The following is an 18,295-nucleotide window of genomic DNA, read 5'->3' as shown; positions in this document are numbered from 1 at the left end:
TATCCTCTCAGTCGGTGGTTGCCACCTCTCTGGCAGGTAATGCCACCCCTGCTGCCTTCTTGTCCACAAGGGGATCCAAGTGAGGAAAAACAAATTAACAATTGGTTAAACATGGGCCATGGAGACAAAAGGAAAGGGAGTGCAGCATGGCTGCCTAGGCAGTGTGCTGCCTTTTCCACATAGCACCATTCCTGAACAACAGCATAAAAACACTCATGCATAAACAAAAGCAAGCCAATTTAGAACTATTGATTAAAATGAGGTTTTGTAAATCCTGCTCCTAACTGGTGACCCAATTACAGTTTAAGACACACGGAATTTACCCAACCCTAGTATGAAGAGATGATATTTTCTAGATTTAACAGCAGAATAGGAAGTTAGGATTCTATGCTATTTCTGTGAGTGGGATTTTGCTGTGTCCTCATATTCAAAGTAGGGAAACTGGGATCAAATAAGGTGTTGAGGAAAGCCATTGGGTTTTTCTGTTGTGCATGTAGGAATAAAGTATCTGATTATACTTAATTTTTGCAAGTATGATTACAAGAATGTATGATTCTTAGCATACTTAAGAACATAAAAGAAGCCATGTTAGATCAGGCCAATGGCCCATCCAGTCCAACGGCCCATCCAGTCCAACACTCTGTGTCACACAGTGGCAAAAATTTATATACACACACACACACACACACACACACACACACACACTGTGGATAATAGCCACTGATGGACCTCTGCTCCATATTTTTATCTAAACCCCTCTTGAAGGTGGCTATACTTGTGGCCGCCACCACCTCTTGTGGCAGTGAATTCCACATGTTAATCACCCTTTGGGTGAAGAAGTACTTCCTTTTATCCGTTTCAACCTGTCTGCTCAGCAATTTCATCGAATGCCCACGAGTTCTTGTATTGTGAGAAAGGGAGAAAAGTACCTTTTTCTCTACTTTCTCCATCCCATGCATTATCTTGTAAACCTCTATCATGTCACCCCGCAGTCGACGTTTCTCCAAGCTAAAGAGTCCCAGGCGTTTCAACCTTTCTTCATAGGGAAAGTGTTCCAGCCCTTTAATCATTCTAGTTGCCCTTTTCTGGACTTTCTCCAATGCTATAATATCCTTTTTGAGGTGCGGCGACCAGAACTGCACACAGTACTCCAAATGAGACCGCACCATCGATTTATACAGGAGCATTATGATACTGGCTGATTTGTTTTCAATTCCCTTCCTAATAATTCCCAGCATGGCGTTGGCCTTTTTTATTGCAATCGCACACTGTCTTGACATTTTCAGTGAGTTATCTACCACGACCCCAAGATCTCTCTCTTGGTCAGTCTCTGCCAGTTCACACCCCATCAACTTGGATTTGTAGCTGGTATTCTTAGCCCCAATGTGCATTACTTTGCACTTGGCCACATTGAACCGCATCTGCCATGTTGACGCCCACTCACCCAGCCTCAGCAGATCCCTTTGGAGTGCCTCACAATCCTCTCTGGTTCTCACCACCCTGAACAATTTAGTGTCACCCGCAAACTTGGCCACTTCACTGCTCACTCCCAACTCTAAATCATTTATGAACAAGTTAAAGAGCATGGGACCCAGTACTGAGCCCTGCGGCACCCCACTGCTTACCGTCCTCCACTGAGAAGGCTGCCCGTTTATACTCACTCTCTGCTTCCTATTACTCAGCCAGTTTTTGATCCACAAGAGGACCTGTCCTTTTACTCCATGACTCTCAAGCTTTCTAAGGAGCCTTTGATGAGGAACTTTATCAAAAGCTTTCTGGAAGTCAAGGTAAACAACATCTATCGGGTCTCCTTTGTCCACATGTTTGTTCACCCCCTCAAAGAAATGTAACAGGTTAGTGAGGCAAGATCTTCCCTTACAGAACCCATGCTGAGTCTTCCTCAATATTTATTCAATTAGGTGATGGAAATGTGACACCTGAAAACTTACCTTTTTGATTTTGTGTGGAATAGCATAGACGGCCTCACTTCCATCACTTTCTTCTTGTTTTATAGCTTGATTATTAGGCTCTGGTTCCTTTTCTATGTCTGAAGCAAATGTATCCATGTCTTCATCTTCACATAAACTGCCAGAAACATCCACAGACTGCACAGCACTTTTGTCATCCCCATCACTCTTCCAGTTTGGACTGCAAGTAGAAAACTTGTTAAGGCATAAGCACCCTGATATCATTTCTCCAAAGCATAATATTTAGCCAGGTAGAAAGTGCCAAAAGCTGGAAAACAGGCCTTTCACCTAACTACACATAATCTCAGCTACTGACTGAGATACAGGGGAAATGTCAGTATTTGATAAAAACATTTGATAACCGTATTTGATAAAAACATTTAAAAGATTTTAGAAGCCATATTACAAGCATTACTTAAACAGTGAAAACTTATCCTTCACAATTATGCCATCAACACTGAGTAGCATTTTAAATGAAAAGATCCAATCACAATCAAGTTTTTAAATCCACAATTTTAAATCTATGATCAATCAGTGTGGTTAATAGAGAAGTTAAAAAACTGAAACCACTATTACACAATCATTTTGTAACAGTTCCACAAAATCAGCTCAAAATAATATTTTGTGATGTTATGTGAGTGCAAGCCTCATTCTAAGGTTTTATCTCAGGTTATATTCACTCTTTAATCAGGCCAGAACTATACAATACAATTCTTCCTGACAGAGAAATATCTCAGCAAAGCACCTGGACTTGCTGGAAGCAACAACATATCAATAAGATTTTGCCGTAGTTAACAATGGGTCAGAGCTCAACATTAGGAGTGTGCACTTGGTATAAACCAAACTGGAAAAAACCCCACCCAATAAATTCTTCATTGGTAGTAATTGGGTATTTTCTCAGCTGGTTACCGAAGGGGCTAGTGATATGGCTATCCAAAAATGGCCACCCTGAAAAATACTAAAAATATCTGGGATTTTTCTGGACTGCTGGAAAGCTGAACCTTCCGGAAGCACTCACCACTTCAAGAAGGCATTTGAAGGGATCACAATACTTTTAAATGCCTTTTCCACCTCCATGGAAACAATGGGGGTGGCTCTTTGGCAGTCCAATTTAAATTGGGCTGCCCAGCAAAGCCCCAGCCGAACCTGTGAGTAGAGTTGTCCCACAGGATCTGCTCCTAGATGTGCTGTCTTGGCTGGGGCTGGCTCCTCCTTGTAGCTCAGTTTAAACAGAGCTGCAAAAAGAACCCAGCCCAGGATCACACAGGGTAGCGCGGAGCTCTGAACTCCCACTGTCTCAGGTGATCCTCTCTCTCTTTTCTTCTTGGGTCCACTGTACCTGTAAAAATTCATGAATCCCAAATATTTACTGAATCCCAATATCATACCATCATTGGGATTCAGAAATAGGAAATACCGATATTTTTCAGGTTCAATATACCCAAATCAAAAAAACTCTGAGAGGAGGTTTGCATGCTCCTATCCAACATGTTCTTTTGTGAACATAAAAAGATACCTTCCTGAAGGTACAAGTACACCTTCCAGTAAAGGTGGAGCCAGCCTCACTGTATGGATCCAACCCATTATTTCAGTAGTCAAGGGAAAATATAGGGAAAGATAACACTCCAGTGAGGAGTTGGGACTGTTTCGCACAACAAACAAAAAAATATTTTGGATTCCATTATTGGAGGAAGAAAACATTCCTTAACAAAATCCTAAGAACTATGTCCTGGGAGTCAGCCTGATTTAACAGACCAGATTAGACCAGTTTAGAATTGTTCTCTAAGCTATTGATAAGATATGGAAAAACATGCAGTATATCCCCCCTCAGGGGAGGGCGGGATACAAATATAATAAATAAATCCTACCCCATTTGGAGCTCAGTAAACGTAGCGTACGGCTCAATATAACTTTCTTGATTTTGTAAATGTGAGGCATCGCTTTCTGAAAGTGAGCGCTGGCGAGGTTGAGGGAGGGCAACAGATCTCCCTGCTAGTGTCGTCACAAGAATAGCTGCAGCCAGAGCTGATCTACAAGAAGTAAACATCCAAAATAAAATCAAAAACTGAAGCCATGTTCATGGGTCAGTACTTTTTTTTTTTTGTAACTGTAACAGACCCTTTCCACATTGGGACTTCCAAATATAAAGCTGTATTCTGAAATTACGTAAGAACTGAATGATCCCCTAAAATTAATGTTGCATGCCATGATCCTAAATATCTGGTTGACATGCACAGCGGAGCTTTCACTTTATCAGCTCAGGAAACAGAAAGAGCCCTGGGGGATGCTTGATGATCTTTCTAATTTGGGCTTCTGAATAGTGGAGTCAAGGCTCAGTCCAGTGACTCCAATGTGCACAATGCATTTCATGTGTGCGAGGCTACTTGCTACTAAGAGACCGAAACGTTCACAGTGCAGAATGAAGAATGGGCATGCACTTAAGCCATGTTTCTCTACCACAGAAAATATAGGTAGCATTTGCACATGCAGTAGTTTGGTCATGGAAATCAAGCTTTAACAGCTGTACCTTGATACTACACTTTTAAATGCTATGTTGAATGCTTCTCTCGGCCATACTAGTATTCTTTGAAAAGGGAGATGGTTTTTCCCCTCCTATTTAGGATCATCCAAATGCAACATCTCACATTCAAATGCAGCCTGAAGTAGTTTGATCCAGTAAAAGCTTTAAAATTATTTTTAATTTTTTCCCAACCAAATACAAACTACCATCATCTAAATAATACACAGAAAATAAACATTATCTACTACTCTAAAACTATAATCATCTACAGCATGTGTAGAAAAAGAACACAATAATCTAAATCATACCAAAAAACATAAACTACAATAAACTACAAAAATATAATTATCTATCGTCATATATTTATTCAGAAATTACTTATATGTACTCTTGATTTTTCATTTCTATTTAAGTAATTTTATACTATTTTTCCATCTATTTTCATATCTGATATTTTTATTACAAACATGTTGCCTGACTCTTTTATTTCTATCATTTTCTATTTTAATTGAAATTTATTCTTAATTTTCAGCTATATGATTTCCCAAATACTTTCCATTTTTCTTGAAATTCTGAGGTTGGCCTGTTGTGTATATGTTAATTTTGCCATTGTCGCATATTCATTTAATTTGTTCTTCCATCCCTTCAGATTGGGACATATTTTGCTGCAAATATTACTCTTGCCACCATCCCCATATACTTAAATAATTCACTGTGCATTTTTGTAATATTGCTTAGTAAAATACTTAATGTATTTTTGGGATCCATCACAAATTTTAATATATTTTGCATTTCTTCATGTACCTCTATCTGATATTTTCTTGCATGTCCACCACATATGGCAGAATGTTGCATCTATATTTTGACATTTCCAGTACTTCCCATTATACTCTTTATTAGTTTTTGCAATGTCTTTGGGAGTAAGATATCATCTGAAAAGCATTTTATACCTATTCTCCCTTAATATGTGACATTCACAGCACAATCCTAAACAGGTCTACTGAGAATTCTATTAAAGTCTGGTCAATGGGACTTACTTCCAGGAAAGTGTTCTCCAGACTGCACCGTCAGTAAATTTAATTTCTATTATAAAGTCTTTCTCCATTTCTAAGTACCTACAGCCATTATTGTCCTTATGGCCCCCAATGAATCCAGGGGAAATAGCCTTAAGCTAGGGGTGGACAATTCCCCACCCCCTGGTACATTTTGGTTTGGGTCTCTTGGGTCCGCTTTTTAAATTTAATTTCTTTAGTCCATAAGTTTTCCCACTGACTCATGTTTGTATCTTCTCCAAAATTTTGCATCTATTTTATCATACAAGTTTTTACTTGCTCTGTTTCTGTATCGCATTGCAATAACTTTTTATGATTTTTTTCTAATAGATGCTTTGAATCTCTAGTGATTAATTCTTAAAAAACCATTTTCTCTCTTAACCAACCCCCTTCTTTGGCTGTTTGTTCTTTGAGTTCAGATACAAGAAAAGCTTTATACTTTATATAGTTATATATCAAACTATATAAACTGTGATCCTAAGAGAGACTGCTGTACTGTGAACAAATTTTTCAAACATTAAAGCAGCGATATGAATTAGAAAGTAACACACTAAAAATCTGAAATAATAATAACTTTAAAAATAAACAGAGTGACTATTAGATAATACCTCAGAATGTATCAAGTAAATATGTGATCTGTTACCTGGCCTAAATTAAATCAACCCTACACAAGCAATCCAAACACTTTACTATTCTTCTTTATCAGAAATATTACAATAGTTTAAACTCCCTGTACAATACCTTGTGAACACTACTGGTTAATGTTATTTTAGGTAGCTATTATTTTTTTATAGCAGGAGTGGTTAAAGCACTTACATCAGACTGACTCCATTTTAGCAGAGCCAAATATTGCTTTTGTCTTTAACTGAACAATTCTAAACAGAGTTACTTCAGTTGAAGTCAGTGGACACAGAAGGATGAAACTCTGTTTAGGATTGCTCTGTATGATAACCAAGGAATGATCCTTAACTACTTAAGAGTGCATTGCATCAATGTTGGGTATTAGTCAACCAGCTCTTGGATGGAAAGAACATGAGTAAAAAATAATTATGAATATTCAGTCCTGTTGATTACTTTAATTCAATTGAATGAATGGTTAAGTTAGAGATGAAGAACATTAAAACCTACCTGGGCCTTTCTGGAGAAGGGTTTGGACTACGAGGGGGAGGGGTGCGGGGAACAGCAGGTTTAGGAGCTATGGTAACGGCAGGGATCAGGCCATGAGCTATATGTTTCTAGACAATTTAAAATAAAGTTAGTTGGCAATGACTGAACAAATGCAAAACACAAATCTGAGCATGCACAAGGACTAAGAAAATAACACAATGGGGGAGAACATTTACATGCAAATTAATGAATGCAGCAGGCCCAACTGGTTCTAAGCATGGCTTCGCTATTGCTAGTATCAGTCACAACGATATTACAGTTCAATTCAAGAGACCTTTACAGTGGAATCCCAAACAGAGGTACACCCTTGGTTAGAGGGATCTAACTCTGCTCACAATGGCACTGTTAGTCATCAACAGTGACACTCTACCTTCTCCATTACACCATTTTATCCTTATCATAACCATCTAAGATAAGTTAAGCTAAGAGAGCATGACTGACCCAAAGACAACACTGGGCTAGCAGGAGCAAGAGCATGAGTTAGGACAAGACAGCTTCAAAATTCCCCTCCACGCATATAAACATTTGCAGTCCTGTAACTAATTTTCATCCCTTCAACTAAAGTTGTTGAACTTTTCATTTAACATATTAGAAACACAACAATGGCATCCAAAATAGCCAATCTGGCAAGTGAAGCACCTGTCAGGTAAGGGTCATTTGCAAAACCTAAAATCTAATTGTTTCGAGAGCAACATGTACTCATGATACATTTGAGAGCAGTTGCAAACACAACCAGGGTGAGAGGAGGACATGTCTTGTGGCACTTTCAAGAAAGAAGCTGATGTTGATTCCAGATCAAAAGCCATATTAATCAGAAGCACCAAAACACAGCAGGAATCCAATGGCATATAAACCGAATTCATTCCCGCATAATCTTTCCTGAGGCAGAGCTCACTTCACTAGAAGCATGAAGTGAATTTCAACAGATGATTTTACATTAAAGGCTGCAACCAACGGCAAGATTTCAGTTTAGCAGACCTGGCTTAGACCAACAAGATTTCCAGGGTATAAGCTTTCAAGGCTCAAAGTTGGAAATATTAGAACAAAATAGGAGTCAATTGCACCTTTAAGACCAACTTAGTTTAATTTAGAACGTAAGCTTTCGTGTGCTCTAAGCACACTTCATCAGATGAGGAATCCGGCACTATCGTTGGTCTTTTATGATGCTACTGGACTCGAATTCTGCTGTTATACTGCAGACCAAAAAAGCTACTCATTTGAAATTATGGGTAGATCTGACTCCAGTAGTGGCTTAAAAGACCAATAACATTTTTTTGAGAGCTCCCTTCATCCCATACTCTCAAAAATGCATACCCCCTAGGGTTGCCATGTCCAATTCAAGAAATATCTGGGGACTTTGGGGGTGGCGCCAGGAGAAATTGGGGATTAAGCCAGGAGCAAGGTTGTGACAAGCATAATTTGACTCCAAAGTGAGTTCTGGCCATCCCATTTAAAGGGACTGCACACCTTTTAAATGCCTTCCCTCCGCTGAAAATAATGAAGGATAGGGGCACCTTCTTTTGGGACACTTAGAACTGGCCTCCGCCCCCCCCCCCCGTCCAATTTTTTTTTAAACTTGGGAGGGTGTTTTGGGGGAAGGCACCAGATGATGACCCTGAAGGGGGGGAGGGCCTCCAAACCGGGGGATCCCCTGTCCCCACCTAGGGATTGGCAACCCTATGCCCCCAAAATCTCCTGTTGCCCTCTGAGGTGCAACTGGACTCGAACATGCAGCCCCAAATGGCAACACTCTGCATCTGGACTTATGGACGTTCACTTCATGCCTCCGATGAGGTCAGCTCAACCACAACAAAGTATAACCTGGGGGGGGGGGGGAATTGTTCGCTTTTTAATGCGCCTCTGAGGTCCTGTTTCCTTTTCGACGTGCTTTATCAATATCTTTTTTTCGAAGGAAAAAAAAACCCATCTAAACTGTTGTCAACAGCTAGCACAGCCAACCCTCTCTAGAGAGCAGGAGAAAAAGGGCTGCCTCTCTTAGAAGGAACTTGGCAGGAAGAAGCGGCTGCCTGCCCGCCTGCTGCACCTGTCCCCTCATGGCCAAGCCCCGAGCGCTGCTGGCAGGGACAGCTTGGTCACCATAACAACCAGCGCCACTCTTCTCAGCCGCGCCGCTCGCCCTTCTTGTCTTTGCGCGGGGATCATCTTCCAGCCCTCTGACCTGGCGGGAAATACTCACAAACTGGCCTTGTCGGCCTCTCCCGAAACGAAACGCCATGAAAGCGTAAAGACGGAGCACGTAGGAAGTGACCGCGAATGGGAAAAAGCCGGGACTGCGGGAATTCTTCAGTGAAGAGGGGCAGGCCCCAGGCCTATGATCCCCTCCTGTAGAAAAAGAGACGCTTCCTCCCTCGCGACAGCCGCTGAGCAAGCCCAAAAGCGATTTGCTAAGGTAAACCTCTGACCAATCGCCGCTCAGTTTATTGTTCCGGGTCTTCCCTTAGCAACCAGCCGCCATTAATTACAAGCCCCACCTCTCCACTGTCTGCTTTGTGCTGATTGGTTGGCGGGGCGTCCGTCCTGCTCGGCGCGCTAAAATTGTTGTCGGGAAAGTTCGGAGAGTTCTGCTCTGGGTGACGCTGCGGATTCTTCTTAGAAATAGCTAAGGAGAAGGTAACCGGTCTCCAGAATTGAATTTAGTTGCCAGCAGAGAGCTGACGGGGGGGGAATAGAACAAAGCTTACATTCTGAATAAAACTTAGTTGGTCTTAAAGGTATAACTTGTCTACTGCTTTGTTCTGTTGCTGCAGACCAACACGGCTGCCCACCTGGATCTATCGGGGGGGGGGGGGGATGTCCTTTTAACAGCTGCTTAACGTGTAGAAACTGGCAGTGGAAGGTTCCAAAATAACATCCCACTAGAGCAGGGGTCCTCAACCTACGGCCCGCGGGCCAGATGTGGCCCGCTGAGGACATTTATCCGGCCCTCCGGGTTATGGCAAAATCAGACCGGAAGTGACGTTCGACCTAAACTCGCGTTAGCAACGCACACTTCCGGCACTGGGCTGAGGCAGCGGAGACAGAGTGTGAGGCGATACCGAGGTGAGGGGAGTTCCCAGGCCAGGGTGTGTGGTGTGGGGAAGGGAGAGAGATGCAGAAGACGGAGAGCTGACGGCCCGCGGCCTTGTACAGTAACGGCAGTCCGGCCCTCCAACAGTCTGAGGGACAGTGAACTGGCCCCCTATTTAAAAAGGTTGAGGACCCCTGCACTAGAGGATAGATCCAGGTGGGCAGCCATGTTGGTCTGAAATAATAGAACGAAGTGGGAGTCCAGTAGCACCTTAAAGACCAACAAAGTTTTATTCAAAATATAAACTTTCGCATGCACGTATACTTCTTCAGACAGTGGAATGAGATACAGTGAACAGAACTACATATAGCTGGTGGGCAGTGGTTAAGAATGCAAAGTAGTACAAAGTTAGAATCCAATAGCAAATACATTCCCCTCCCCGTGAATGTTATTTTACATTCATTTTTAGAAGACGTGAATCCTGAATTTCTGTGTTAAAAGTTCTTAGTTTTTAAAGTTATTTACTTGTACATAATTTATATATGCAATGGCATTCAGTAAACAAAATTATAGCTTATTATAATAGGTTGTTTGTTAATAATAGCTTGTTTAGCAACTGCAGTGTTTTTCATAATAGCTTGTTTGCATAGTAATACTTTTTAATAGTTTGTCTTATTGGCATAATTGTAATACATACTACTTCTGTTGGCTGCTGCAGGGCATAGTGAAACATGTGTCTGAACCAGCCTCTAAGGGTAGTATTTTTGCAATGGGTCTCAGCTTTTAACCAGTGCATGCTTATTCTGTCTCCCTGCTGGAATAAGCCGTTTAATTTTTGCATTTCATGGAGCAGGAAAGGAGTGCTATGTCCACCAAATTGTGGTAAAAATAAAAATCAGTGCACTGGTGGAGAACGAAAGTTTAATTTTAAGAAGTTCCTCTCATGTTCACCTAAGAGTTCAACTTATTTTTCTGGCTACTTCGGTGCTGGTGGCATAGACTACATATGGTACAATGCAGACCAGAGAACTATTTAAGAGATGTTTGTTCTGCCTACCTGTCATATTGTCTTGTTTATTGATGTGCCTGTGTTTCCAAGACTAATGTATGTGCTATTTTTAGCTTGCCTAATTCAATGCTGGGGTTGAAGAAAACTCAGTGATGGCAAATGAAACCACTCCTGTCCAAGCAGGTGCTGTAAATGTGCCTTTGGGGCATGTGATCGGCAATGAGAAATGGAAAGGATCGCAGATTGCTCAGGGAATGCAAGGTAAATGTGCCAAAGGAGCCTGTGTGGTATAGTCATTAGAATGTTGGGCTAGGCCTCAGATCTGAGTTAAGATTCCCATTGTATCCCCAAACTGACATTCGACCTTTCTCACTTTTTCTCAGTCTAGCCTGCTTGACATGGTGGTTCTTGTGATAAAGGGGAAGGGGATACGGCTCCATATATTGCCCTGCGAGCCTTGGAGAAAATGTAAACAACTATTGTAAATAAGTAGTTAAGAAAATGACTCAATTCAAATTTTCAGAATGTATCTCAACACTACAATTAAAACAATATGCCATTGTCATGTTAGAGAGCTTCTGCTTGGTTCTTGCTGTTTATTGAGGTTTTCTTTTCTTTTGGTTTTCTGTACACTTCCAGTCCAGTTACAAAAACAAGCTACGATTACTCCATTTGGGTCATTTAAAGTATGGTAATGCCCTATCTTAGAATGTGGTATAATGCATTTATTATTATAACATTGTACAAATGTGTTGGTTTTACTTGGTTACGGGATATAATTTTCAGTGCGGTGGCAGTCTTAAATATACTTTATAGGAAGTAAATTCTGTTTAAGACCACAAAATGTGGTAAAAAGTATTTTAGTGTACGGTCTAGTGTAAGCTTCCACCAGGGATCTTACATAAGAGCCCCGTGGTGCAGAGTGTTAAAGCTGCAGTACTGCAGTCCTAAGCTCTGCTCATGACCTGAGTTCAATCCCCAGCAGTAGCTGGTTTTTCAGGTATCCAACTCAAGGTTGACTCAGCCTTCCATCCTTCTGAGGTCAGTAAAATGAGTACCCAGCTTGCTGGGGGGTGGGGGGGGGGTGGAAGTGTAGATGACTGGGGAAGGCAATGGCAAACCACCCCGTAAAAAGTCTGCCGTGAAAATGTTGTCAAAGCAACGTCACCCGTGAAATGTTGTGAAAGCAACGGAAACGACTGTTGCTTGCACAGGGGACCTTTCCTTTCCTAATGTAAGCTGCAGGAGGATTGGCTATATCAGGGGTGTGTGACCTAATATGCAAAAGAATTCCTGCTACAAAAAAAGTCCTGCATTTCAGTAGAAATATACAATTCTGTCAGGCTGTCTTTATTAGCTCTTCCATTCTTATACCCTTTTTCGCCTTTTTAAAGGTAAAGTTAAATTAATGTTAGAAGATGGCTTGGGAACTGTGGACTTCCATTTTTCAAATAGAACTTGCGTTCTTTATATTTCTGAAGCTGACCTGGTAGCAGGCAATGGCTTCAAACGACGACTTGTTCGCTTTAGAAATGTAAGTACCATCTGCTTCTCTGGTTATAAAACTCCTCACATCAGCAATATGGTAGGACTTCTTTCACCAAAGTAGCAACCAATCAGAAAGCTGAACTTTTCATGTAGCTTTTATCATTGATGGCTTAGTGGTGTCCCTTCAGAAAGAGGCACCCATTCTTGGCTAAATCATTATCTTATAAGGTTACCTATACTTGAAATAACCTTTTGGAATATAAAATATTAGTTCATTCTTGCTATTTTTTAATTTTAGCAAAGTCTGTTTTAAAATGATTACAGTTTTCTCATATGCGTTAATATCTTTTGACACTCAACCAATACTCCCATCCTTGAATCATATTTTCACTTTTGTGAAGTTGGACATTCTTGTCATTCTCAGATGCTTGTGTGCCTGAGCCTCAGCAAACTGTATTTATTGATAATGGGTTAGGCAGTGTCTAATCTACACAAGGCCATGTAATTATTACCACTATGTTCTTATTGTTCATGGTTATTCTAGTCTCAGTCTTTAGACTCCCTTCTTGGCATGATTCTTGAGAGGCCAGGTTTGTTCTGGTTAAGTGTACTGCAACCTCTTCTGTGATCCTTTCAGTCAAGTCTAGCAAATATTCCCTTATGTTTCAGGACATGTCCAAGACAATCCATTATCTCAGGTAACTCTTGGTTTCATTTCACTGTCTGTGAATCAGGGAATTGCCATAGAAGTTTTGACATAACTTTAAGAAACACTATTAAACGTTTTTGTTCCTCTGACTTTTCTTCACTGTGTTTAAGACCAGCAGTCTTCAAGGAATTGTCATAGTTGAGAAAACTCAGATAAGTGATCAGTACTTCTCAGCGGTACAGAAATTTGTTGTTTTGGAACTTGGCATGCCGTTACTTCCAGTAGCCAACCAGGGAGAAGCAGCACAGCTTATTATCCAGCTAGTAAGTACTTCTTGAGAACTGTTAACACTGGTGAATTTTGGTCATGATTTGTGCTGTTCTTTAAAAGGGCACATGACCTGAATATGTATATTGACATGGGTAGTAAACCAGGAGGGAAATGGCAATGTTACCTAACTTGGCAAGGTTAATAAGTGCCTTAATGTTTCTTTTTTTTGGTGGGGGTTTGGCTGAAGAAGTCATATCTTTTTAAGATGCTGGTGTTCTCTTGCTTTTTTGGACTGCAGTTTTCTCTGTGCTTTAGTGGTTGCAGTGACTGGTTTGTTCGTTCAAATGTATGCACCTCAACACAGCCAACAATTAGCATCCAAAATCATATTTGAACTTTTTCCTCTGTGACATTACAGCGGATATAACTGGGTTGCTACGTAATCAGGAAAGTCCTGCCCATCAGATCCTTGGAGGGAGCCTCAGATGGAATGGTTGCCACCAGCAACTAAAGCATAGTAACAGAGACAGAAAATAGGGAGAAAATTAAAAGGCACAATTGATATAAGGTGTTCACAGTCCACCAGCTTAGGCTTCAGCAGAGGATTAGACAAAAGGACCTGTCCTCCGCTGTTACCAGTGCTAATTCAATGGAGCATCCCCCTGAGTCCCAGGGGAATAAATAAGAGCTGACCTTCTTGGTCATAGTTTGTGAATCACTGCATGGACCTCACTGGCCTTTTCCTAAGAAGGCTGTTCTAAATAGGGATCTTGGTATGGAACAAACAAAAGAATCAAATTACCTGCCACACTAGATACAAGACCTGTGGGGAAAAGGTTCAAAATAACCACAATACAGGAAGGCTTTTAACCTGTTTCTTGCATGTAATTTCCCAATCTAAATTCCATCCCTCCCATACCGGAAACTCTTTGCCTCTGTCTATAGTAAATGGCAGTTCAAGGTAGGGATATGTAGAAAAGATTCCACATACAGTGTTGTTTCCCTGAATTAACCCCTCCCATACAGCTGCTTTAATTTTTGTTTTTAATAAAGCCCAACAAATGTGAATTACAGGTCTCCTAGCACCTCATCTAGCTAGCTGTCTACTGAAGCTTAGTCGTTCTGAGTAGGAACTGATAGTCACCAAATCCACTAGAGGGTGCTCAACCTGCACTTGTTTTCCATTTCAGGTCCATGAGCAAGCTAAAGATAGAGCCAGCAACCCATTCCTTAACAAGAAGGGACCTCAGCTCTTGGAGGCTTCTTTGTTCCAGACAGTTCAGCAGATTCCAGGAGTTGGGAAAACCAAAGCTTTGCTGCTTCTGGAACAATTTGGAAACATCCACCAGCTTTGTAACGCGACCCTTCAGGAGCTTGAACAAGTAGTTGGACGCTCAGTAGCACAACAAATCCATAGATTCTTTACGCAAACTAAGTAACATTGTCTTGTTGGCATGAAAGATAAGCATCTTGGGAGAAATGGTTTACTCTTGTACATCAGACTACTTAATAGGTGCCCAAGTGGTATTCATCTGGATTTTGCTTCATCTAATAAAAAGTCTTTAAACACTCCTTGCTGCATCATCTCTGCAGGTCTGAAGCGGAGTTTAAAAGACAAGGATGCCTGGACATACAATACGAGAAAAAGGCTGTATGACAGCCATTCATTAATAGCACTGAAGTAAAGATACAGCACCATGTGCCAGGAGTAGCTACATAATGAAATTCCTTGTGTTTAGTAAATTCTCCTCTGTTGGGAGAATATTAAATTTAATTTTTGTTTAACTTTTGATAGCAATAATGGAAACTGACCGTCGTTAGGAGCTATGAGAGTCAAGTAGAAATCCTCCTGTTTGTCTGCCCAAAATAAGTACCTGATCTTCAGGTGTATTTATTTGAAAATAGTTTTTATGCTTCTCTGCATCTAAAGATTGCATGAATCTAAAACTAAACAGCACGAGAGTCTAAGGCTCAATTCAATTCATTTCTGCTTCATTGGTTTTCAGAAGTGCCTTAAAACCCTGGTTCGTAAGTTATTAGTCACAGCTATTGCAAGTGGATTGCAGGGTAAGCGGGAAGAAAAAAAAAGTCTGGGCGGCTGAATTGGCGACTATATAATGTGCAAAATGGCCATGAAATGCAGTTCAGGGATGCTATATACTTGTCATTAAATATTAAACATGAAAACTAAAATACGAGCGTATTCAGTGTTAGCTGGTGTGAGATTCCTGCTTTTCATGTTGGAGAAAAAAGCATTGAGTATGCAGATTTGCAAAAGTAGAGCAAGCTTAGAAATGGGTCCATTTAAAATCTTAAAACAGGTGGGTGGCAATGTTCCCTCTAAGATGCAGAGTCTTGTGAGCAAAAAGTCTACTTTGTGAGCTACTGGCGTTGAAGTGAGCTACTAGCATTAGAGTTGTGAGCTACTGCGTAAATTAGTGTGCTCTGGGGTCATCCTTCCTGAGCTAAGAGAAGAATGTGTGAGCTGGAGCCTAAAAATCTGTGAGTCAGCTCAAGTTAACTCTGCTTAGAGGGAACACTGGTGGGTGGGTCATTTCTTTCATGAGTAGAGAAGCAGTTTCAAATAACAAAGCAGGAGTGAAAGTTCAAGTTTTTGGGACTCCTTTTTCTGCACGGCCCCATGGCAAACTGAAACTTGACGTTGCTTACTGTTTACATTTTATAGTTGAGTGATAATGTGTGATATCTTCTGCACCTTCATTTGTGAATTTAATGCATAATGCTTATTTTCCATGTTCTATTTATCATCTTTCTGCATAAGAGCAGTGACCTGCATAGACTAGAATATTAACCTTGCTCGTAGGCCTCTCAAAAATTGCAAAGGCAACGTACTATAAGTGTATACAGCTGAAGCTTACTCATTTCTACATGTAACGTGTCAGGGTGAACATGGCCTTTGAGTGCCTTGGTGTCTGTAAAATGCATTGGAGCATGTACAGTATACATTACTTGGGCCAGCGCGCACAGAGTTCCAACATGAAAAATTCTCTTAAAATGCTGTCTTGTGTGCCGCAGAAAAAGAAAAGGCTTGTAAGAAAGTTTCCTAATATTTGCAGCAAAGGAATGTGTGTGAATTATTTGTCCTGCTTGCCATATGGAACAATGTAAGGAAACTTCCATCTGGCCTTAACTCGAATCCAGGACCAGAATAGCATTCTAGCACCTTTTCGCTAAAAGTAGTGTCACTTCACTGCCACTGTTATCAGCTTTCTGTTTAGTATAAGAAACTGTTTACTGTCAGCCTGTGTTGTTACACTAAAATAATACAGAGCAATGTCCCAGCATCAAGAGAGGCTCTGGATTGTATTTCATAGTCAGACAAGACAGTAAGCAGCCTTTCAAACACCAGGCACTTTCCAAAGCGGTTTTGTGATGAGGTATGGGAGGAGAATCTACTTGATTCCATCCTCTGCCTTAAAAACCTTTCATTGCTATTAATATAAAAATTGCTCTATTGAATTTGCATGCACTGAAGGCAGTGGACAAATTATTCTCCGCAATAGGCAGGAGAGTTGAATGACTATTATTAGGCTTCTAAGGCTGAGTCATCAAATTAAGGCTCTTGTTTAAGCAGATTTGCCTGAAGGAATCAATTCTCTCAGACAGCATTGTGAAACCAAGAGGCGTAAACTCCATTTTCAGGGTGCTGCAGGTCCCTGTTCAATGTTATCATTTCAGCTTTTGTCCACACCTGGCTTGCGTACCTGGCTGGAAACCTACTTTACATAGATCAATCTTGTTTCAGGTGACAGGCAAGCAAGTTCACTGTATTGGTGGAACCTGAAAGATCACTTTTTTAAAAAAGCAGCTGGAGCGCTGCCAAATCAGAATGCGTGAGAGGTTCTGTGGGTGACTCAAGCTGCAGGTATTCTGTTTAGCTTTCTGCCAAGTCATGGCTTTGTGGTGCTCAGAGGTTATAACCTGACCCACCCAACCGTAGCTCACTCACTGTGATTTCTACTTTGTGTTCTTATTCAGAGGAATGCATGAAAGGGCAAGTGGAAAATGATACATCTCTGTATTGCTTGCAGTCCAGATTTTAAAGACATCCTGGTACAGGCAATTGCTTCAACATGCCTGAATCTATATTGTTACATTTCAATCCAGGCTTCATTATTTGCCATTGCAGGAACTACCATGATTTAATGATGGCTGCCTCAAAAGTAAAGCCACATTCAAGAGAGCTGGTTTGGTGTAGTGGTTAAGTGTGCGGACTCTTATCTGGGAGAACCAGGTTTGATTCCCCACTCCTCCACTTGCACCTGCTGGCATGGCCTTGGGTCAGCCATAGCTCTGGCAGAGGTTGTCCTTGAAAGGGCAGCTGCTGTGAGAGCCCTCTCCAGCCCCACCCACCTCACAGGGTGTCTGTTGTGGGGGAGGAAGGTAAAGGAGATTGTGAGCCGCTCTGAGACTCTTTGGAGTGGAGGGCGGGATATAAATCCAATATCATCATCATCTTCATCTTCTTCACATTCGGATAACCTGCATCAGTTCACTACTGCCTAACAAGTGAATTGAGTAAATATTAATCTGACATTTACATAGCTGAATGAGTGTTTGACTAGAACATGGAAAAGTTGCTGAAAATCTAAGCATAAATAAAAATTGCATACAATTGTGCCACACAGTTTGGTGTAGTGGTTAAGTGCGTAGACTCTTTTATCTGGGAGAACAGGGTTCGATTCCCCACTCCTCCACTTGCAGCGGCTGGAATGGCCTTGGGTCAACCATAGCTATTGCATAACTATCCTTGAAAGGGCAGCTTCTGGGAGAGCTCTTCAGCCCTACCTACCTCACAGGGTGTCTGTTGTGGGGGGGGGGGAGGTAAAGGAGATTGTGAGCCACTCTGAGATTCAGAGTATAGGGTGAGGTATAAATTCAATATCATCATCATCCAAGTATCTGTGCATATTTCCTCTATTAATCCTTGCCAATTTGTTATTTAACTGCCCCAAAGGCTGAAATTCAGACTGGAAGGGTGGAACTGCCCATTATATGGTTCCTTTTTCCTGTTCTTGGCCCTTTATTCTGGTCTCCCTGCCTGGAGGAGATAACTCTTTTCTCCACCAGGCATAAAATATTGTTCCAGAGGCAGACAATGGCAAACCATCTCAGAAAAGTCT

At 41.2% G+C, this 18,295-nt stretch overlaps 2 protein-coding genes across 3 annotated transcripts in view; one reads left to right on the top strand and one right to left on the bottom strand.

The window, feature by feature from the left end:
- CEP89 (centrosomal protein 89) overlaps positions 1-9,023 on the bottom strand; it is a 44,681-nt gene extending 35,658 nt beyond the window's left edge. The window contains exons 1-4 of the mRNA XM_060254182.1: positions 8,905-9,023; positions 6,669-6,775; positions 3,836-3,997; positions 1,950-2,148 (exon numbers count right to left, since the gene is read on the bottom strand). Coding sequence (XP_060110165.1) covers positions 1,950-2,148; positions 3,836-3,997; positions 6,669-6,775; positions 8,905-8,943 — 507 coding nt within the window. The 5' untranslated portion in view covers positions 8,944-9,023. The remainder of the gene's footprint in view (positions 1-1,949; positions 2,149-3,835; positions 3,998-6,668; positions 6,776-8,904) is intronic.
- Positions 9,024-9,174: 151 nt separating this feature from the next.
- FAAP24 (FA core complex associated protein 24) lies at positions 9,175-14,723 on the top strand. Of its 2 annotated transcripts, XM_060254120.1 has the most exons (5): positions 9,175-9,338; positions 10,858-11,005; positions 12,139-12,278; positions 13,052-13,204; positions 14,342-14,723. In XM_060254120.1, the coding sequence occupies exons 2-5, from the start codon at positions 10,897-10,899 to the stop codon at positions 14,588-14,590; spliced, it is 651 nt and encodes a 216-aa protein (XP_060110103.1). In that variant the 5' UTR covers positions 9,175-9,338; positions 10,858-10,896; the 3' UTR covers positions 14,591-14,723. The 2 variants fall into 2 exon arrangements, with proteins under 2 accessions (XP_060110103.1, XP_060110104.1); XM_060254121.1 differs by lacking the exon at positions 9,175-9,338 and having other exon boundaries at positions 10,857-11,005.
- The last annotated feature ends 3,572 nt before the right edge of the window (positions 14,724-18,295 follow it).

The sequence above is a fragment of the Heteronotia binoei genome, chromosome 14 (assembly GCF_032191835.1).
Source record: "Heteronotia binoei isolate CCM8104 ecotype False Entrance Well chromosome 14, APGP_CSIRO_Hbin_v1, whole genome shotgun sequence".
Lineage (NCBI taxonomy): Eukaryota > Metazoa > Chordata > Lepidosauria > Squamata > Gekkonidae > Heteronotia > Heteronotia binoei.
The sequence above is the reverse complement of the archived record's forward strand: the minus strand, read 5'-3'. Positions and strand labels throughout refer to the sequence as shown.